At 42.8% G+C, this 20,970-nt stretch overlaps 1 protein-coding gene across 1 annotated transcript in view; it reads right to left on the bottom strand.

The window, feature by feature from the left end:
* Positions 1-3,900: 3,900 nt before the first annotated feature.
* The window catches only part of Snx19 (sorting nexin 19), a 38,110-nt gene continuing 21,040 nt past the window's right edge, over positions 3,901-20,970 (bottom strand). The window contains exons 9-11 of the mRNA XM_036192495.1: positions 8,900-9,084; positions 8,062-8,149; positions 3,901-7,023 (exon numbers count right to left, since the gene is read on the bottom strand). Of these exons, the coding sequence (XP_036048388.1) occupies positions 6,891-7,023; positions 8,062-8,149; positions 8,900-9,084 (406 nt within the window). The 3' untranslated portion in view covers positions 3,901-6,890. The remainder of the gene's footprint in view (positions 7,024-8,061; positions 8,150-8,899; positions 9,085-20,970) is intronic.

Genomic DNA, 20,970 nt, shown 5'->3' with positions numbered 1-20,970 from the left:
GCTTCAATAACTATGGAAGAAATGTATATATGGCTTGACGACAGGGACAATGTAAACCCAGAGGGAGAGGGGCAGCTTTGGCTGCAAGATCACACAATGCTTATTGGAGGTGGAACTTGAATGGGTCCTGCTGGGTGGAGGGAAATCACGTGCCTACAGGAGGTGGGAAGGTACTCAGGTAATCTCCCCACTAGAAACCAAAGAAAGATCATGGGACAGAGGCTAGAAAGAATTAGACAAGGGCATGGTTGTTTGAGGCAGATGGCTAACTCCAAGATTTCTGTAAAGCTTTCTTTCCTAACCCCTGCCTCAACCATCTCCATAATAGATTCTGTCCCTTTTGCCAAGCAAGTCTGTGACTCTTCCAATGACCCGGAAGCCTTAATGAAAGATGCCTTCAATCTACTGGAAAGAATTGTTTTCCTAGATAATAGAAGGTTGAGTTTTACCATAAGCACATGAAGATGAAAAGGAGCTAGCCTGCCCTCACATTGCTGCAATTGGACTTCACAGGAGTTGTCCTGGTACAAGATGTGAATTCTAGAAGAGATTTCCCTCCCTGAGCAAGATCTATTTCTCCTGGTGGCAAGATATGGAACGCAGACACTTAATACAAAGCCTCAAGGCTAATCTTTCTAATAGCTGTGAGGACAGGATGGCTCTACAGCAAGGCAGTTGGTACACTGGTATGGGTCTCCAAACTCACGTTCACCCATGTAGGTAAGTCATAGCTTCTGTTGACAAGTCTCTCTTTTTTTTTAACATTTTATTTTTAATTATATAGATGTCAGGGGGCATGTACATGTGAGTGCAGTCATCTCAGAGTCCAGAAGAGGTCTTCAGATCCCTTGGATCTATAGTTACCAGTGCTTGTAAGCTGCACAACCAGAGCACTGGGATTTGAACTTGGTTCTCTGCAAGAGTCACAAACATTCTTAATCCAAGCCATTGCTCCAGGCCATTAATCCCTTTATTCGTTCTCAGAGACTTCTGTGCTTGGTTTTCAGCCTCATGAAGTAAAGTTTCTGGGGGTAGTCACAGTCAGTTCTCCCTTGCATGAAACAACTGAGTGAGGTGGTGACATGGAATAAGAGAGAAGGCAAAAGCTCTGGTGTGGGTTATTCACACATAGACTTATTGTCTACCACTGTAACACTTTAATACTACAGTAAGCCTGTATTTCCTAAACAAGCATAGACTGGTGACCATGGGGTCTACTTTGGGTGAAGTAGATAATGTTACTTTAGGAAATGGTTTTTGGCTGGGCATGGTACTTATAATCACAACACTTTGAAAATACAGGAGGAAGGGTCACAAGTTCAAGACTAGCCTGGGCTACATAGAGATCTTATCTCAAGAAGCAAGCCATGTTTTCTACATTTGGATTTGAATTCAGTTCTTCCTTTTTCTTTCATTCTTTCCTCCCATCCCCCAAACATCTACATTTCAGAACCTATAACACTAACTTCTACAGACATGCCTGCAGGTAATGGCAAACTGGAGGAGGTATTTGGAGAAACCCAATGTCACATTGGCAAGGAGACATCCAAAGCCATTCCTTCTTCACCCTGCATGCTTGTTCTGTTTCTGTCAAAGCAGAATTGACATAGACCTTTGAACTAGATATAGGTGAGAAGTGATGGGGAGGCAGCAGGAAGCCACAGTTGGTGTGAGAGCAGTTCTGTGTATCTGCCAGGTGACTTGGTGTCCATGATTTCTCTGCCACCTCTGAGCAGACATAATCTGCCCATTCACTGACAACACCTCACCACAGGAATAGGTCCTAATGAGTTTCACTTGTTTCTTTCATGGCGCTTGAACTTCCTTTTTGGTTTAGATTTTTCTATTCTGTGTATACGTGGCTATCTGTATGGGAGAATGTACATGTGTGAGTGCAGGTGCCAGCAGAGTCCAAAAGACACTGTTGAATCTCCTGGAGCTAGAGTTACAGGCAGTTTTTGAGCTGCCTGATACAGATGCTGGAAACTGATCTCTCTGGAAGAACAGTACTCACTTAATTGCTGAGCCATCTCTCCATCGCCCTGGACTTATTTAAAAAGACAGTCAGTGTTGTCTCTGCAATGGGAACCTTCAGGCAAAGCTCAGGATGTGGGATGATGCCTGGGACAATGCCTCTCTCATGTGCTCTCTTGAGAAATCCCATTTTTTCTGTAGCAGTGTTCCACCTCAAAGAAGTGATACAGGCTTGCTAGTTGAATTTCACCCTTCAATGCTTTCATTCCCTTTTCCACAAAGGCAGGGAGAATGACTGTCCTGTGATTTCTGGCATTTCTAGTGGAAAGGAAACAGAGGAGGCCAAGTTATGGCAGAGCTTGTCCAGCTGGGCCTTCAACTATAAAAGCATCACAGTTCCTCTCCTTGCCAATGACCAGCTCTTCCCTAGTGCCCATCCCTTTCCTATCGAGGACAAGCTAGCCCTCAGCCAGGGAAAGTCATACTGCTCCGGTAGAAAGGACATATGACAGGTGCTGTCTCCTTAGTAAAGGGATGGGAAGTATCAACATCGCACAGCATGGCATTTATATTTTTACTGGGTCTCATCCCAGACTACCAAGTCAAATTTTGCATATCTTATAAGACTGCAGGTAAACTGCAGACCCAACAGTTTGAGTAGCACTCTTGTAACTCACTGGACTGGGTCTGAAAACTACCACTCAAGGATCAAATCTGGCCAGCTGCCTGTGTTTTTAATTCACACTGTGTTAGAACACGGCTTCACTTATTTACGAATTGTTGGTGCCTGTTTTCTTGCTACCATGGTAGAATTGAGTGGTTACAGCTGAGGATGCAGTCACAATGCTGGAAAAATTTGCTTCTGATCCTTTACAGAAGCTTTCTGGCTACTGTGTTAGGCTAGAGACTTCTCAAGAACTGAGAACCTGGTCAGATTTTGCTTTTTAAGACAAAAAGGCAACTGAGCACAGTGGTTCAGTAGGTGTGCTTTGAGAGAGACTGATGAGATTTTGATCTAGCTGTTTGTTACTTCCTCGCAAGCAACTGATGTGTCGCGTGTCAACTTGCGTGTCATGCTCCACATCTATAAAATAGAAACACGTCAGAACTTACCTCATGGTGTTGACTCCTGGGTTAAATGATAATATATGCCAAGTGTTTCAAGCAATGACCTCCACACATGGTAGCTCTTGGACTTCCATGGGAGATTTTTGGAATGAATCCCTAGGGAGACTATGTCTATCAATGCACACTCGTTTCTTCCTTGATAATCCATTCTTTTATTGGTCTGACCTTCATGTAGTACTTGCTGTATTCTTGGGAGTAAGTACTACTGCAAGCCAACCATTTTTAATGTGTATGGACTGGCACTGGGGGTGACAGCAATGAGTAAGGAGATTCCTGCAGGTTTCCTGATGGATCCCTCATTCTTTGAAAGAGACGCCCTACCTCCCAGACAGTAGGTCTGGATGAGGTGTTGGGAAGCACAGTAAGCATGCAGCAGGGAGTCTCAGGGCAGACCTAAAATGTTTAGGATGGAAGAGCAAACAAACAAACAAACAATAACAATAACAAAAACAGTTCTTGTGAGGTCCCAAAAGTGTTGAATCAATGAACCCCTGAGACTCAATTTACTTACGCACTGGCTTTATGGAAGAAAATACAATGTTCCTGGCAACTTAATTCCTTTCCAGAACATCCTACAGCTCATACAGCCAGAACTATGTTTACACACTGTCACCCCATCTAGGACTCAAGAACTGTTAGGTGCTGAGAGCAAAGGAAGAAATGAATGGGCTGAGCAGGAATCAAGAATGTCTGGGTGATACAAATCAAAACCATAGCTAAGCAGCATCCCACATGAGTGAGGGAGGCATTATTAAATGTGTGAGTGCACGTACATCAAAAATTGGAACCTCTATGCACTGTTGGTAGAAATGTAGCTGTTACACAGAACAGTAACTTTATTCAAAAATTAAAACACAACGATTATATAATCTAGCAATCTTACTTTTGGGTACTTATATCTAAAAGTATTGAATGCAGGTTCCACAGAAATACTTACACTGCCATTTTCCATTGTATTCACAATAACCAAGAAATGAAAGCAGCCTAAATGTCCATTACAGGATGAACAGACGAAGAAAATGTGGTATATCCAAAAAAACAGAACTTTTTCACACGCTGCAACATAGGTGAAGTGGAAGATATAATGCTAAGTGAAATAAGCCAGTCATAGGGCACACACTGCACAACTCCACTCACTCGTAGTGTGATTCACATGTACAGAAAGTGCAATGGTAACCATCCAATCCACCACCACCACCACCCTGCAGGGGATAGGACAGATTGCTTTTCATTGAGTATAAAATTATAGTTATGCATGATGGAAATCTTTTAGAGATGTAGTGTACAACAGTGTTTATAGGCAGAGCTCTATGGCACCCTTATAACAAAAAATCATGTTGTATTTTGGAAACTTCAAAATGGAAGTCAGGGTAACTTCTGTTAATATTAAATTCGTACATGTTTCTATGCTCAGATCTAAGAGTGTGTTTTCCTCTAGGTTCTATGAAACTTAATCTTGAAAACAAAAATTGTGGGCTATTATAGCAGATATAATATTATACAATTAAATACAGCTTTCTTGAACTTCAATAAATAATGGCAAGGATCACATTTCGAGTATGACAGAAAGAGCTCAGTATCTTTTATCCCTCATCTTTTACTAGATGTGCAATCAAGACAGAAAGGGTGCTGGTCTTATTTCAGATATTAATATTTTGAATTAAATGAGTAAACTTAATTATAAAAATATCCAGAGCAAACAAACAAACAAAAAGGAAAGAAAAGCAATGGGCCAGTATGGGCTAAGTTTTCCTCTGCTTTTCATTCTCCCAACCTGGAGCATCATCCTGACACTCAGGCTCTCCTATATACTGATGATCATGTGGTCTGAACATGCTACTCAAACTTGGCAGGTCCTTTTCAAAGCCAGATGGGTTTTGATGATTTCCCTTGGTTATCTTTATCATTTTCCTCTTGAGGATAGTTTATCTTTCGGGGCAGTGGAGTAAAAATGAGGTCCTCTTATATAAAATAAAATGTAAGGACGTTCTCTGGGTGAAAGCATGACAAGATCCTTTAGACAGCACTGCCCTGGGGAACTCATGGCACACTGGGTTATCAACAGGTTTATGCGCATGTGCACCAGGACTGGTGGTAGATTCAAAAGTGACATAGGTGGCTATGGACATGTGGATGTGGGGAGAGAAGAGTGCCAGAAGTCAGGACTTACTCCACTCAAACAGAATCAAGTGGTCCTTACTGCAGGAGCAGATCCCAGGTGTCCCCTGGAGCCATACCCTGGGAGGTACTCAGAGGACAACATGTTGAGTTACCTCTGCCTCTGAGGGCCAAGGGAAGGGGATACTTCAAGAACTTTGGAACCACCAAGTCATGCTTCAAGGCCAGAAGAGGGCATGAAACTTTATCTCATTCACCTCTTGCCTTTTGCCAAGAGCAGCATCTCAAGCCTCCCAGTTATACCAGAGAGTGATGTACATTATGAGCCTCTTGGGGTAGGAGGGCAGTGATTTCACAATGTTTTTCTGTGAACAACTTTAATTGTGTGCTCATCACATACTTCAGAGTCTGGAAATCCTTGATGCTGGCTCTTGATGCCTCACTCCATTCTCCCCAGTCTTCCTCCAAGACCCCCTCCACATGGATCCTGTAGTTCAGGAAAGTGGGGCTGGAGCTACACAGATGCTCAGGAGCTGGGGATGGTTACGGTCTCCCATTGGTCCCGTGTGAACACTGGCTACTCATATGCATTTACTGGGGGCAGCATTTTCCTTGTGACTGTTCCTCCAACGCCCTTGCTTCTAACAGTTCCTCTGAGTCATTCCCCTCTATCTGATGGACACAGAGCACTTTGGCTTTCATTGCTGGCCTAAGGACTAATTCAACCTTTAAGGAACAGGAAGTGAAGTTCATATCCTGCAAGTTTTCTATATTATGTGTTCAGAGTAAACGATTCTTGCCAAAGTCTTGTGGAGGGATTCCCACTTATCCCGACTTCTATTCCTTGTACACCCTCAGCTATGGAACAAGTACTTTCCCTTCTCTTTGGAAACACTGAGGCCCAATATGTAACTTGTCATGCAACTCTGTTAAGATAGAGGGAAACTTGCAAATCCAAAACTCATTTGCTCTTGGAAGGAGAGTTAAGAAAATCTGTGGTGTAATCTCTTGCAGGAAAGGGTGTGAAGGGTGGGGTGGATTTACCAGAAGTTTGACAGTGTGCTTTGAAGCCTTCTGGACAGGAAAAGTATAGCCACCCAAGGAAGTAGCTTTCCTGACATCCCCTAGAAGATCCTTGTGTGATGCCAAAGAGCAAGAAGTCCCTTGAGACATACTTTCCTTTCCTCTTTTGGAACTGCTGCAGAACTAGTCAGGGCGAAGGAGGGATCCTGAACGAATGTTTGGTTTCCAGGTGGGAAAAGAGAACTCAGGAGATGGTTTATCCTCCCAGATTTGGCTACAGTATTTGCCTGTACTACCCAGTGCTTGTGCATTTGTGGATTAGGTGCATGCATGCACAGGACCATGCTGTTGGCTAACCATGATGGTGAGAAGGTGGCAAAGGAGAAGCTCCCATTTCATAGCTTCCTTTCCAAAGTAACAAGACCACCTCACCAGCAGCAATCCACATGGCATAAGACTATGGAAACAGATATGCATGCAATTGGGTGATATATCCCTGTCACCTGCTACTAAGGGAGACCTGGCAGGAGAACTGAGCCACTGAGATGGAGGCCAGCTAAGGCAGCCTAGCTCCAGAGGGCACAGGCATCTTAATTGGTCTCTGGGTGGTTGAAAAGCTCTCTTTGAAGACTGTGAATAACTCCTAGCTAGGTGGAGACGGCCATCCTCTTGAGGCTGCCTGGGGAATCTGAGGCAGAAGTGGTTGGGGCAGGCTCCTCAACAGAGGCACCGAGGTCCAAGAACTCTAGGATGATGTCTCCAAGGCAGTAAATCAAATGTCTGAAACAAACAGAGAGAAGAACCAATTGAGAAGAGGGTCTGCCTCACACAGCTCTCATCTTATAGAGAACAGAAGACGCCTCACCTGTTAGCAGAAGCTACAGTCTGTAGTGCAGCTGCCATGGGATCAATGTCTACTGCACTACTAAAGCTACAGCTCAACACGGACAAGAACATACTGGAGACCGGGCCACACAAATGACATGCTCTGCAGTTATGTCAACACATCAGCACTGCTCTGTAGAGCCTGGGAGGAACTGCTGTGATGTCACTACAGCTGACTGTTGTTTCTGATGATGGGTCACTATGAATTTACTCTCCATCAACTGAGTCCTTGAGGACTGAGAGTTGGGAGACTACACACTGGTGTAGGCTTGAGAAGGTAGGTGCAAGGGTACTTGACACTTTCCCAAAGCCTTCCAGCCTAGGGATGGGATCTATCTCCTGAAATTTCTAGGTTCCAGTCCTTTTCTAAGATGCAACCCTTACTATCTTGTCTATATCCTGCTAAACAATGACAACTTCTGATCTCACTAGTAATCACAGTTTTGTCGTGAGGCTGGGAACCTGTGGTGAAAGATATCACACAGCTTGCACTACATAGGCCAGGGCACGTTCCTGACATAGAAACTGGCAAATATTGGGAAAAACCATTGAGCATACTTCTTCAGTATCATGCTGAAGTGCTAATGTAATGCTGTAAAAAGTGTGGCATTTTATGAAATTTAGTCACAAGGACTATTCTTGCCCAGAGGTTTAACAGAGCATTTTTAATAGCTCTTGCTGGGGTCTGCACTGAGTTCTTCCAAATACAAATAGTGGCTAGTCCTCCAGCAGCTTATGACCACAAAGCCACCTGCTCAAAAGTTGGCAGCATGGCTTCCCCTGAGTGTGTGTAGAATCTGGATATTGGATCCTCCAGTCAGCACATGTCAAGTGCAGACCTATTCATAGTGGGCTCTGCACTTACCAACCTTGTCACCTGGGACAGTGGACAGCTTAGCTATGCTGTGTTGGGTACTGCACACTCCAGCCTACCTGTTGATGAGTGGTTGCTGGAACGATTCCAAGACTAGACTCCAGCTCAGCCGGCACTTGTTCACCCCCAGAATTTCTACTAAAAAATCTGAAGGAGAAAACCAAATAAGACAGTTGTGTTACCACCACAGCCTTAGAATCAAAGAAGAGTATCTCGCAGATTGGCTACTTCTAGTATAGCCCTAAGCTACAGAGTCAAATAAAAACAGAACAGTTTTTAAGATTATGTGATTAAGAATGAACCTCAAGAGGGCTTTACAACCTGCCACAAAGGTGCAGAGATATTTTTGAGATCACCGTTTAGTTTGGAAAAAAAGGTAACTCAAGTGGATTATCCAGGGCCCAGTTCATAACTCTTCCCTGGCTAACACAGCCATAGGCTGTTGAAAAACAACACAAGAGAAGGAAAAAACCCTTCTCAGGCTGTGCTTTTACTATCGCTAAGGACACAATCAAGTGTGAGCCCTAAGGAGACAGTACGCTCTTCTCTGGTCCCCAAACACCGTGTTAGTGGAGAACTCAAGATTGTCGTGTAGTGGGAATGGTGCTGAGATCTGCCATTGCAGTAATAGCTTTTTCAGAGCTGCTCCAAAGTTTTAAACCCACATGTCTGCAGGACTGTCCCTTAGCATCTGGGGCCAGTGAGCCTTCTACTCACTTGCCATAACTTGAGTGAAGGATGGGAGAATCACAGCCATGATCATCTTCCCATTAGTTGGCAAAGTGGGACCTTGAGGGCTTTTTTGGAGATGGGGAAGCATGTCAGGCAGCAGTGGCAAAGCAGGATGGGAAGAAAGAATATACAATACCAGTATCACCATCTCCCTGGTCCCATTACCTGGCAGGATACTCATCAAGCTCTGCAAAGCCTGCTTCTCAGTAGCTGCTTTCTGTGCCTGAGTCCTTCCAGGCCGTGGAAACTTAGGCAACACTCCCCCAGGCCAAATAGATTCCCGAAGAAGCCGGAGGTACTGTACCCAGCGCTGGGGACATGTTAGATTGGACACCTGTACTTCTAGCCACCTGTGGTAGAAGAGAGAAGAAAACTCAGAAAAGACAGGCATTTTCAAGGCAATGGGCTGGATGTCTACCTCTCCTCTCAGACTCATATTTTGAAATTCCAATTGTGAAGAGATAGTATAAGTGAGCATGGGCTCTGAGGTGCTTCACTTTTTACCATGTAAGAGTATAGGAATGACAGAGAAGTCTGTGAACCAAAAAGTAGGCATATGACCGAGTCTACGCATGCCTGGATCCTGACTTCTCAGTCTTGAGAAGTGTGAGAAGAGAATTTCCATTGTTTACAGGCTTTACAAGTGGTATCCACTATATTTTCTATATTTTCTTATAGTCATCCTAATAGACTGACAGAAGAGAACTCACGTAAGTAGCCAGAGTCAGCATCATCAGCCTTCACGATGGAAACCAAGCCAGCTCAGCAAATTGTATTACACATTTCAACAGAAGCAACTGTGATAATACTATACTAGGTCCTTGTAGAGAAAAGGTGAACAGGCCCCAGTCTCCATCTCTCTTGTACACACTACTCTGAAGTTAAGATTTTGGTGATTTTCACCCAATCTCTTATTCTACTTCCTTGTCATTCTGCTACAGCCAGGGAGCCCGGAAGGCCTTTGATTTGTCTGCAGGATGTTCTACACCCACACACTGCTTCAAGCCTCTCTTCTCTGCTTCTGCAAAGGCTGATGTAAACACCCACTGCCTGTTGCATGAAACCCTCCTTGAGAGGCCCAGCCAAAGTGCTCTTCTCCTGATGCCCCCTCTGGCACTTGGTGCTGCTGCAAATGTGTGGAGCTAACATACTCTGGAATATGAATTCCTTTCCCATGTGTTTATGGCTTTATGTTTTAACCAGACTGTCAGTACTACAAGAATTCTGTCTTGTACTTCTTAAAAATCCCCAAAGTACCTTGTGGCTCAAGAAATGTTTGTTGACTGACATCTAGTCTCATGATTATGAAGGTTTTCCCCTTCGTCATGCTTTCAAACATGATTTAGTAACTCTAAGGAGCAGATACGCCAATTCCAGAGCTCTGCTGAAAACCTGGAAGGCATGTCAACATTATTCTTTTGTTTCTATATCTTTTCCTAGTGACACCTAGTCACTGTTGAGGCTGCCTTAGTATGTATCTCCTTGGAGACTGGCATGGCTGCGCTGGTCATGGATGGACCATCAACCACTTCTACTTATATCAGAAGGTTGTTTGGGATTACACTATATGACAACTCATGTCATTGCTCTTATATCCAAATTACTTGTCATCCATCCAAGTGAAGAAGGGCTGACCAGGCAAACTTTATTTAACCTCCATTCTGTCAGACTGTCTGCATTCCACTCCAGCTGGGCATTCCAGTCCTGGGGGCTGCAATCCCCCAAGCCCAAGGCTCACAAATGATTCTAAGAATAGGAAGTCCAAAGGTAACAGCAGGGCAAGAATGGCAGGCATCGATGGAGATCAAGCGCGGCACAAAGCTGCTCTTGCCCAGAATAGCCAACAGGATCGTGTCTGTTATTATTAGGGCTGCATCTCCTTTTCATGGGCTTTTCATTCAGCAAGCCTAAGCCGCCTGACAAGAGGGATCTAGTGGCAAGAAGAATTCCTGTTCCTGTTTATAGAAGAGCAGCACCCGAGGGAGGTGGCTGCAATGACCCGATCAGGTTCTCTGCAGGGGATAAGGTGGCTCCAGGACTCCCTCTTCACTGAAAGCCACATGCACATTTGCACGTTTACTAAGGTGAACTACGTGTGCTTTTCTCACCTAGGATGGAGGGAAAGGGCAAAGTCTTGCTGACTTGGATCTTCGAGGAGACTGGTGAATCTTGGCACAGAATACATTAACCAGGATGAGATTTAGCTCAGCTTCATTCACATATGCATAGAATGACCCAGGCTGACTCTTTTTCTATCTCCTGGGCTAGAAATGAGGCATTCAAACTCTCCCAAGCAACCACAGCATCCACACAATCTCTCCTTATATAAAAGAACATCTGGGCACATCAGCCATCTTCTGGGCATGTCTCAGAAGACAGGATTGGATTCTTTTGTGTCTACATTAATTTATCCAATGAGGACAAGATCTCAGATTTCATTATGGCAAAGATGTCCTTTTTGTTCTCTTCTGCAGGAAGTTAGCATCCCATGCACAGATGTAGGGTGTAAACAGTTTTTAGTATGTCACGAAGCATGAACTTATACAAGTCTGACTACAATTCTTCAAACTCTATGAATGTTGGGAGGAAGAGTTGAAGTCCAAAATGGTCAAATTCAGCTCCCGGTGATGGGGCTGAGTTGGTAAGCTAAATACGGGGAGGCAAAGCAAGAACTGTCACTGAGGACTGAAACTTCCAAGCTAATCAAACAGTCCCTAAAAGGCGGCAGGACAAAGTTGAAGCACAGAGCTGGTCAAGTGAAGGCCCCAAAGTCATCCCTAGGAATGTCTGAGACAAGCCTGGGCAAACTGCAGAACTAGAAAGAATTCAGGTCTACAAAGGGAGGTGGAGGAGGTTCTAGAGTGTATCTCACAGGTCACGGGTGGCACATGTAACCTAAACCCCGTTCTTTCCAGATTTTCCTCTTGCCCAGTTTTTCCTGCAGTCCTGCTTTCTTCAGGCCTGCCTCACTTCCTGGTCCTACTCAGTAACTCCTCTGCTCTGAACGGAGGGTAGGGTGTTGCCTCATCATGAACAAGGAACACTCCAGTGCAGCAGGAAAAACAACCAAGTGAAAACTAAAAGATTGCTGTCACACCTACCCCTGCCTAAATGTCACATTCCTCAAATACTACTCTGCTTAAGTGTCTAAGCTGTCCTTGAATCCAGTCTCCAAGACATGCCTTAGTTTTACACAGGAGGTAGTTCAAAGCTGTAGGTCCAGGCTTTTGTATAATTTGCTTTTCTTGATGATTAGATGGAAATAAATACCAGGAGATTCTAGAAAACAAAGAGAGATAAATTTCTCTATCCCCAGGTTCCCCTTCTTTTATTCTGCCATTTTTCTCTAAACCCATTTATCAAACTTTTTTGAGATTTTATTTTATGTGGATGGGTATTTTATATCCATGTATATCTGTGTACCACATGTGTGCAGGTCCTGTGGAGGCCAGAGGAGGAGGTTGGATCTCCTGGGACTGTAGTTATAGATGGCTATCAGCCACCATGTGGGTGCTAAGAACTGAACCCAGGTCCTCTGCAAGAGCTGCCAATGCCCCAAACCCATGACCCACCTCTCCAGCTCCAGCCTTCCATTTCTTTATCAAACTTTAATTCCCTGAGTCCTACTGGGTTTACTCAGAAACCACCCTACCTACCACAGGGAAGGCAAACATGAAGGCATGATCAGGAGAGCATGACCTTGTGACCCTTCATTTGGTCCTTTCCTCTCTCTATTCCATGTTATCCTATTCCTTCACATTTTAAAAGATTGTTTTATTGTTTATTTATGTGTACATGTGTGTCTGTGTATGTGGAAATGCATGTGGGTATCCAGGGAAGCCAGAAGTGGACTTTAGCTCCACTGGGAATTAGAATTAGGAGGTTGTGAGCCGTCTACCTCGGTCCTCTGTAAGAGCTTCAAGTCCTCTTGACTGCTGAGCTCTCTTTCCAGTCCTGTCCTATTCTTAACACAGCAATGGAAAGGTTAAAAAGAGATCTGTATTGCTATAGCTCCCTCAAAGTAAAGGGATGGAACTGATGTACTGCAGTAGGTTTCTAGACTGGCCTTGACTGGCCATCTTCCTACCTTCACCTTCTGATGCTGGGATTATGGGAGTGTACCACTATACCCAGCTCACTTACCCTCTGGTTAACCTAAATCTAAATCCAAGGTAGCTATACACACACACACACACACACACACACACACACACACACACACACACACACACCACATCTCTCTGTCTAGTTATCAGAAGTAACTTCTGCTGCATCATTTACTAACACAAATACCATTGTTTATGTAACACAAGACGTATGAAGTAAACACACTGAAATAAACGGTAGAGAATAGCCTCCAGCAGCACTGGTTTTATTTCCCATCACCATTCCAGGTCTGATATTTGATTTAGAGAGGTCTTTTTCTGTCACTCTACCTTTATCCCTCCAATCCCCAACCCCCACTCACAAACTTAATCTGTCAAGCATCTTTGAATGGAAGACTCCAAAATAGCAAATAACATGACCAAAATTCAAAATAAAACAAAGCAACAATAGGGAAAAAGGATAAACAATAGACTGTCCTGGGACATCTAGGACACTGGAGCGCTTTGGCAGCTTTGCCAGCTATGGAAGGAGGAGGTGAGAATCAGGGCTTGCTGTCACAGAGAGTGTATGTTAGTCCATGTTCAGAAGAACCTGGTCTGAAATAGCTACAGATAGAGAAATGGAATGGTGACTAAAATGGAGACAGTTTAATACCAGGGCTTAGGACAGCACTTCAAGGTTAGTAGAAGGTCACTTCCATGAAAACAGCCGAATCAAATCTCAGGATGGAGGGGAGAAGACACTAGAGATTGTGTCTAATGGAGATAGCTGAATTCCCCTCTCACTTCTTGTGTAAGAGAGCCGCAGACTAAGTGAGGGAGGGTCCTGGATTAGATGACTTAAATGGAAGAGAAATGACTGCAAAGGTGTGAAATAGAAAATATGTGTATTAATAATACTCTAACAAACATTCTCAGTGCATTCTGAATGGAAGATGCTTCAACCTTACCGTAAGATATCAAATACTGTTGAGAAAGAGAGAGAGAGAGAGAGAGAGAGAGAGAGAGAGAGAGAGAGAGAAAGAAAGAGAGAAAGAAAGAAAGAAAGAAAGAAAGAAAGAAAGAAAGAAAGGAAGAAAGAAAGAAAGAAAGAGAAAACATGATCAGGTTAAAGCTAACCTTGAATGACTTGTTCTTCTGTTTATGGACATTTTCTACTATTTGAAATCGACCTACAATAGATTAAAAGTGGTGACTCACCTTAGGACCCTTGAAGCAAGGTTTTTGGTCATATATTTCCTGAGGGTTTGACTGCTAATTCTTCACTGTGAGGGGCTATTCTGGATATTAGGAAGTGTTCAGCCAATATCTCTGACCGTCTACCTTAACTAGATGGTAGCTATGACAATCAAAAGTACTCCAGACACTGCCATATGTCCCCTGAGAATAAAATGCCTCTGGCTGAGAATCATTGCCTTAGACTTAGGACCCTCTAGATGAAATATATTGGGCTACTTTCACAGTGAGTTTTAAAAGCTTGGCAGTTTAGCACAGTGTATTTCAAATTGTGGCTGGACATCATTAGAGAACATGTGTTATCATTTGTATCAACATTTACAAAACTCTAAGTAGAAATTGAATAAAAAAATATAGAAGTGTATTATACCTTTTAGGATACTTCTGTTTCTCATGCATGCATGCACCTATGTGTATATAGATTAAATATGCATGCATACCTGCATGCATGTCTGTATACATGAGCATTCAGTAAAATTTTTTTTCTATATAAAATTTATTTCTTACTGTGGACATAAGTTTTCAGAAAAGTTTTAATACAATGATACAGTATAATGGACTAGGACTTCTGAGACAGCCCAAGCCATTTTTCATTTCCTAGAAACACTGGCCACCTCCTGGAGCCCTGTAAATTATATACTGAGCACACTGAGCACTGGCTCACTGTTCAGTAGCACCCATCTGTAGAGCAGGAGAGGAAGCAGGCCCTGGGAGGCACAGTGTGGACTTTCCCATTCAGTAAGTTGCTCTTGCCGGTTTCACATTTGAGAGCAGCTTCTTTCCCAGGTTCCTTTCTCAGGCCTCTTTTCCTGCAATGGCCCCTTCTTGTGTTTATTCACAATCTCCGTTGTCAGCCAGCAGCTTTACACTTCTCAGTCTGATAGCCCGCCAGACCCAAGTTCCTCGGCTGTGTCTGAGAAAGTTCAACATTGCTGCCCTCTGACTGTGTATTTAGGTCACTACTCTTTCCTGTACTCTACAGGAGAAGAATGAGGAGGAAATGAACTCTTAGAGGGCGAGGAGCTCCTGTTTCCTGCTCCATGCACTTATTGTGAAGTCTGAAATGGCTTACTGAGTGTGGACGCACCTTCTGTGACCTTTGCTTCCATGGCTTAGACCACGGGTCCACATCTCTAAGACATGTCCACCAAAAGAAGACCTAACCCTCCTTAACACTACAGCTTAATAATCTGGTTCCTTTACTTTTATATCTAGGGCAAACAGGCAATGGTTTTAGAAAATATATTTGTAATAATTCTTTGGGAATTACAGGCAGCATATATATTTAAACTTATTTTATGTGTATGGGTATATTCCCTCCATGTATGTCTGTACACCACATGTGTGCCTGGTACCTGCAGAGACCAGAAGAGAATGTTAGATCCCCTGGGATTGCAGTTATCATCATGTAGGTTGGGAATTGAACCCAGGACATCAGAAGAGCAGAAAATGCTCTTAACCCTGGAGCTATCTCTCCAGCCCCAAAAGTCACTATTTTCTTTTTAATTAGAAATCTATAAATCATAGATGCTATGATAATATGCATTAAATATTCAAGGGTCTTAAGTAAGGAACTTCTAAAAATCCTCTGTTGAACTGTAGAGGTGACCTTTCTCAATCTCACCAATTCCATACATATAAATGCTGAGAACCAATGGGAAAGCCTTTTCAAGTGGCTTACAGGAACAAACAACTTAAGAACTGGAAGGGAATGTATCCTATCCAACCTCCTTTTGAAGCAGAGCCCTGCTCCATAAGTTCAAGACATAAACAAGGGCTTGTCTATTGAATCTAGAAATAGGCTTTTATTTTATTTCTGCCATTCATTAGCAATGTGACCATAGGGAAGCTTAATTAAAAGTATAATTTTAGTATATTAGAAGTGCTTTTAAAATATTGTCTCTTTGTGAATTCTAGTCCCTTGTTTTAGTTCTACCCTCTGGGTTAATAGGTATTAAGGTAAGTCTATCTCTAAAGATGGTACATTACAATTTTAATTCAGTAATTATTTCTCTCTTACATCTCTTCTGTAAGCTAAATAGACTTGACTCTTTTAGCCTCAGAGCTGGGCACCCATCAGCCACCTAATGCTGTCTTGAATGATGGCGAGAAGTGGACTACTTCTTTCTCACTCTGGCTCTGTCTGTCCTCTGGATTTGTTGAATGATGGAGAGAAGTGGACTATTTCTCACCCTGGCTCCATCCTCCAGATCTGGGCTGCTTCATGATTCCTATCTTAAATGAAGAGTACCCAAAACCAAACATGCCTGGAGGTCCTGACCTGCTGTATGTACGGAACAGAGCCTTCTTTGATCTCAATGCTGTCAGTCAGCTGACAGTCTAGACTATGCTGGCTTTGCAGCACACACAAAAAGTACCAACTGACACTGCCTTTGCAGTCAACTAACACTGTAAGTCCATATAAGTCCACTAAAAAAATCAGCAGCCTGTAGCTAAACCTGTACTTGTGCAATACAAATATGCAGTAATCAGGCATGATAACACATGCCTGCAATCCCAGACCAGGTAGATAGAAGGAGGAGGACTTGAAGTCCCAGGCCAATCTGGACCATACAGAGAGACCCTGTTTCAAAGAACCAAAAAGAAAATCTAAATTTCAGCTTCTAAGTATGTCATACAAATTCTATTTTCTTGTCTCAGATAATAATGTCAACGTTTCAAATCTTCTTGAATATTCGTTTTCTCTAAGATTGGGTTGCTTCCAAAGTTACTGATGAAGACCACTGGCAGGGGAAGAAGAGGAGCAATGCTGCATCCCCAGAGATAGCTTTCCAGGACAGCATCAGTTATTCCTCTCTCCCCTCTGCCCGCCATCCTGTGTGTGTGTGTGTGTGTGTGTGTGTGTGTGTGTGCAAAAACCACTTTAACTAGCCACAAATCACTTTAAAGTGCTAATTGATTCTGGTCAAGTATGTACATCTTTATCTATAGGCACAGCATAACAAACACCTGTTGAAATCCAGACATATGTTACCATCACTATTTCTTTTCATAATCCTCTCAAAGAAGCTACCATAACCAGGCAGGACATGTGCTTACAAAATCCATCCCACTATCTTGGACTTACTGTTTCCTTTCCTGAGTGTTGAGAAAACATGTATTTCATACTATGCTTCAGAAACTTCCAGAGATAGAAGTCAGAGCCATAACCTTTAGCCATTTTTTTTTAAGGCAAGACATTTGTCCATCTGCAATTCATCATCAAATGATCACAAATGATCATTTCTTATGGACCTTGGATCTCTAGTGGTAAATATAAATTTGTCCAGTTTCACAGACTGGATTCATCTATGTAAGGCACATGGACTTGAAACTGGTTAAGCCAGTTGTGGTGGTGCATGGCTGAAGCAATTGCTGTAAGGGATGAGTTGGGGGGAATCATGAGCTGTGTCTATAGCCTGCAAACACAGCTCAGGAGCAGAATGCTTGTATATCATATGCATGCCCTGGGTTTGATTCTCAGTACAAAAACAAAACGGACAAAATACTTCGATGCTCTATTACTTCCATATTATTGTAGCTTTCAATTCTACCGACATCATGTTCATTCTTATTAGACCATTTTCCTTTCAAAGAAACCAAAACAGAATTATACAGCCTAGAATGGAGACCCATTTGTTTGTTGTGAGTGAATAAATGCTTTCTCGATGTAAGCAGCTAATAGTCTAGCATCTACCCCAAACAATCAGCTTGACTTTGAAATCAACTGCTGGCTCTTTTAAGAGCACATTCTTTCCTGACTTTTAATCAGTCTTAGCTCCTGCCACGTTTGTGTGCTGGCCTCTCTTCTCATCAGTTCCATTACGACTCGGTCTGCAGTGCTGACTCTATATTTCTTATATTTCTCTCTAACTTCTAGTGGTCATCTAGAATCTGAGCTCAGAATTGACCTTACTCTCATTTGATGCTGACTCTTCTCTTTTCCCTCATTAGACTTGTGTATTTAATTTGTTCACATACTTACTGAACCTCTGATTTGGTACAGATTTTTGTAAGTGCCAAAAGAATAAGACTTACAGCTTGAAGGGCAGGGATCTGACTTCCTCATTTGGTTATTTCCTGGAGCATTTAGCAGAAGAGTGACAAATACACAGTAAGCTGTCATATATCTAACTTAATTCTGTTCTAGAACTTTCATGAATATTTCTGGTGCCAATATTTCAATTCCATTGGTTATATAGCTCATAAAGCAGTATGATTTAAAAAAAAAAAATCTCACTCTGTTTTGTTTCTCTATGAATCCCAGGATCTTCCACCCACTGCTGTTTTTCCATGTGAGGCAGGTGTTTTTCAGTTTTTATTTTATATATTGTCTTCAACTTCTCCTTTGTCCTTGAGTGATGGTCTCCTGCAGAGCATATACTTTCTAGTGTCTGTGGTTAGAATTCACCCTGAATTACCACAGACTATGGCACTGAATATAAACTGGGTGTGGTGATACACACTTGTAATCCCAGCACTCAGGAAGTGGAGGCAACAGGATCAGATCTTCAAGGTTATCCTCAGCTACATACTGAATCTGTGGCCAGCCTGGGGTACAGGAAGCCCTATCTCAAACAAATAAACAATCCATAAAAATCAAAAACTAAAGACAGACTTACAGGCAAATATATTATCTAGGCCTTAAGTCTTCTCTCTGCAGTCTAGTAATTATTAGAGAGAGTCTGTGTTTCTTCAAGTGTAATTCATTTGCAGTCAAATCAAAGCTATTGATTTTGGCAGTGACAGCCTTCCAATCACAATCTGGATACACTGTTCAGAAAGATTCTGTCATCCTATCAGTTATAGTTCTCAACCCACAAGGCAGAAACTCTACAACTCATTCTTGATTTCTCTTGTCCTTGACCCCACCCCAACAGCACACATCTAATCTCATTGACCCCACCACCTCAACAGCTCACAGACCTCTTGCCTGCACCATCCTGCTTGCAGAGGCCCAAGCTGAGCTTCCCAACTTCTATCTCTTTCAGTTTAACTTTTTCCGAATTTGTCTCCCTGGCTCCAGCTTTGCCTCTTTCCACTGATTCCAGAACTGTGATTTTTCCAGATAGCCAAAATGAGCATGTCATCATGATGTCTGTTTGTAAACTGCATCCCATCCAGCAGTAGACAGATGCTGTTCTTCACCAGGCCATGAGGGTTAGCTCTCATGTCTTGTACGTGGTACATCCTGAACCAGATAGCTCCCGTGAGGACCAGACAGATTACACTTCCCACTGCTTTGCTTTGATGCTCTGCACATCACAAATACTGTAACTCCCCTCACTCTTCCAGGTCTACTTTGGATGACAGATTTTAAATACTGTGGACAAGATGGAGTATGCAGAGTAAATTGCAATCATGGCACTTTGAGGTTGAGGTGAGAGGATCATGAGTGAGGCCAACTTGGGTTACATGGTAAGACTGTCCCCAAACAAACAAATAAGCAGGCACTGGGCATGGTGGCATTTACTTGCAATCCCAGAACAATCAAGAGTTCACTACATGGTGAACCCTTGATGTGAAAAACAAAATGAATCAACAAACAAACAAAAACTCAAAACAGTAACAAAACCCAACTAACCAACCAACTCCCAAAACAAAAACCCCAATAGACTGTATATAAATAGAAATGCTTTGTATTTGCATTTCATATGTATTTATATAAACACCTGGTCATAAACCTTAGGTTTACTTTCTTAATAATGACCTTTTTGAAAGCTAGCAATCAAACTGAAATGTAGGCAATAAACCAGCAATACTGCAGGCTGGGTGTTGTCACGAATATGTTGGTAATAAGTCGGCTGCTCTAGACTGAGGAATGTATCATGAACAATCCATGCAATGGGCAAGTCCCCGATACTTATGCATCCCGCTGGAAGGGACAGGGGGTGGAAGGCAAGGGTTAGTGGCCCAGCCATGGCTTCTTTCTGCACACTATAAATCTCAGAGAAGGGAGACAGCTGCCGAAGGCTGCCTACGCTTCTGTTGGTTTTCTTGGCAAATGGGCCCTGAAGACAGAAGGGGCTACAAGTCAAACACAGAGGTCTATGATGACTAAGTCACCCCTGTGTTTTGGGAAGTGTCTTTGATGGATGGAACAACACCAAGCTGCTTCCAACCAACTTTTTGAAATTAGAAAGAAGAAAAGAATGTAGCAGAATGGGGTTGGGGTGGGGACACAGACAAAAATCAAAAGCTGGGATCCCTTTCTAACAAATATGGCACACTTGTAGATCCTGAGTTTTTGGGAGATGTAAGATGGAGTGTGAAGGGTGATCTACAGGTATCTGTTCCAGATTTGGACACCGTGACACCTGTAAGATTTTAATTTGAAAGCTTTTTACCTAAATCCAGTGTGCCTCTGAGGACATTCAAGCCTCCCTACCACTATTTGTTCGGAAGTCACAACATAACTATAAACACCTCTGGCTGGCTTGATCTCTTAGAAGTTGAATGAATGGAGTTTAGGCCTCATTTTTAAAATAGGAGAATTCCTATGCTGTCTTCTTCATGAGATCAAATGAGAAAAATGAAAATGAAATGTTTTTGAAGCTACTGTGTTTATGTACGTGACAGAGAAAGCAACCCCTCCTTGTAACAAACCCCACTAAATCCAGAGAACAGGACAGCAGAAGACAGTGAGCTTTGTATATCGTGCCTCAGTTTCCCTCCTTCCCAGCAGGCTCAGGGGAACAAAGACAGAAACAGTAAAACACTGGTACAGAGTGACTAACCAGACTGGAGAGAAGCCTGTGGAGTTAGGGGTAACATGAAAATTATGTCAGAATCTTCCCAAAGCTTAATCTCTGTATCCTAAACAATGACACTCTCATTTTAGAGACTAGAGGATGCACAATATCCCTTTCCCTCTCCCTGGTTCTATGTGAACTG

This window comes from Onychomys torridus, chromosome 7, assembly GCF_903995425.1.
Source record: "Onychomys torridus chromosome 7, mOncTor1.1, whole genome shotgun sequence".
In the NCBI taxonomy this organism is placed as follows: Eukaryota; Metazoa; Chordata; class Mammalia; order Rodentia; family Cricetidae; genus Onychomys; species Onychomys torridus.
This window is presented reverse-complemented; position numbering and strand designations above follow the sequence as displayed.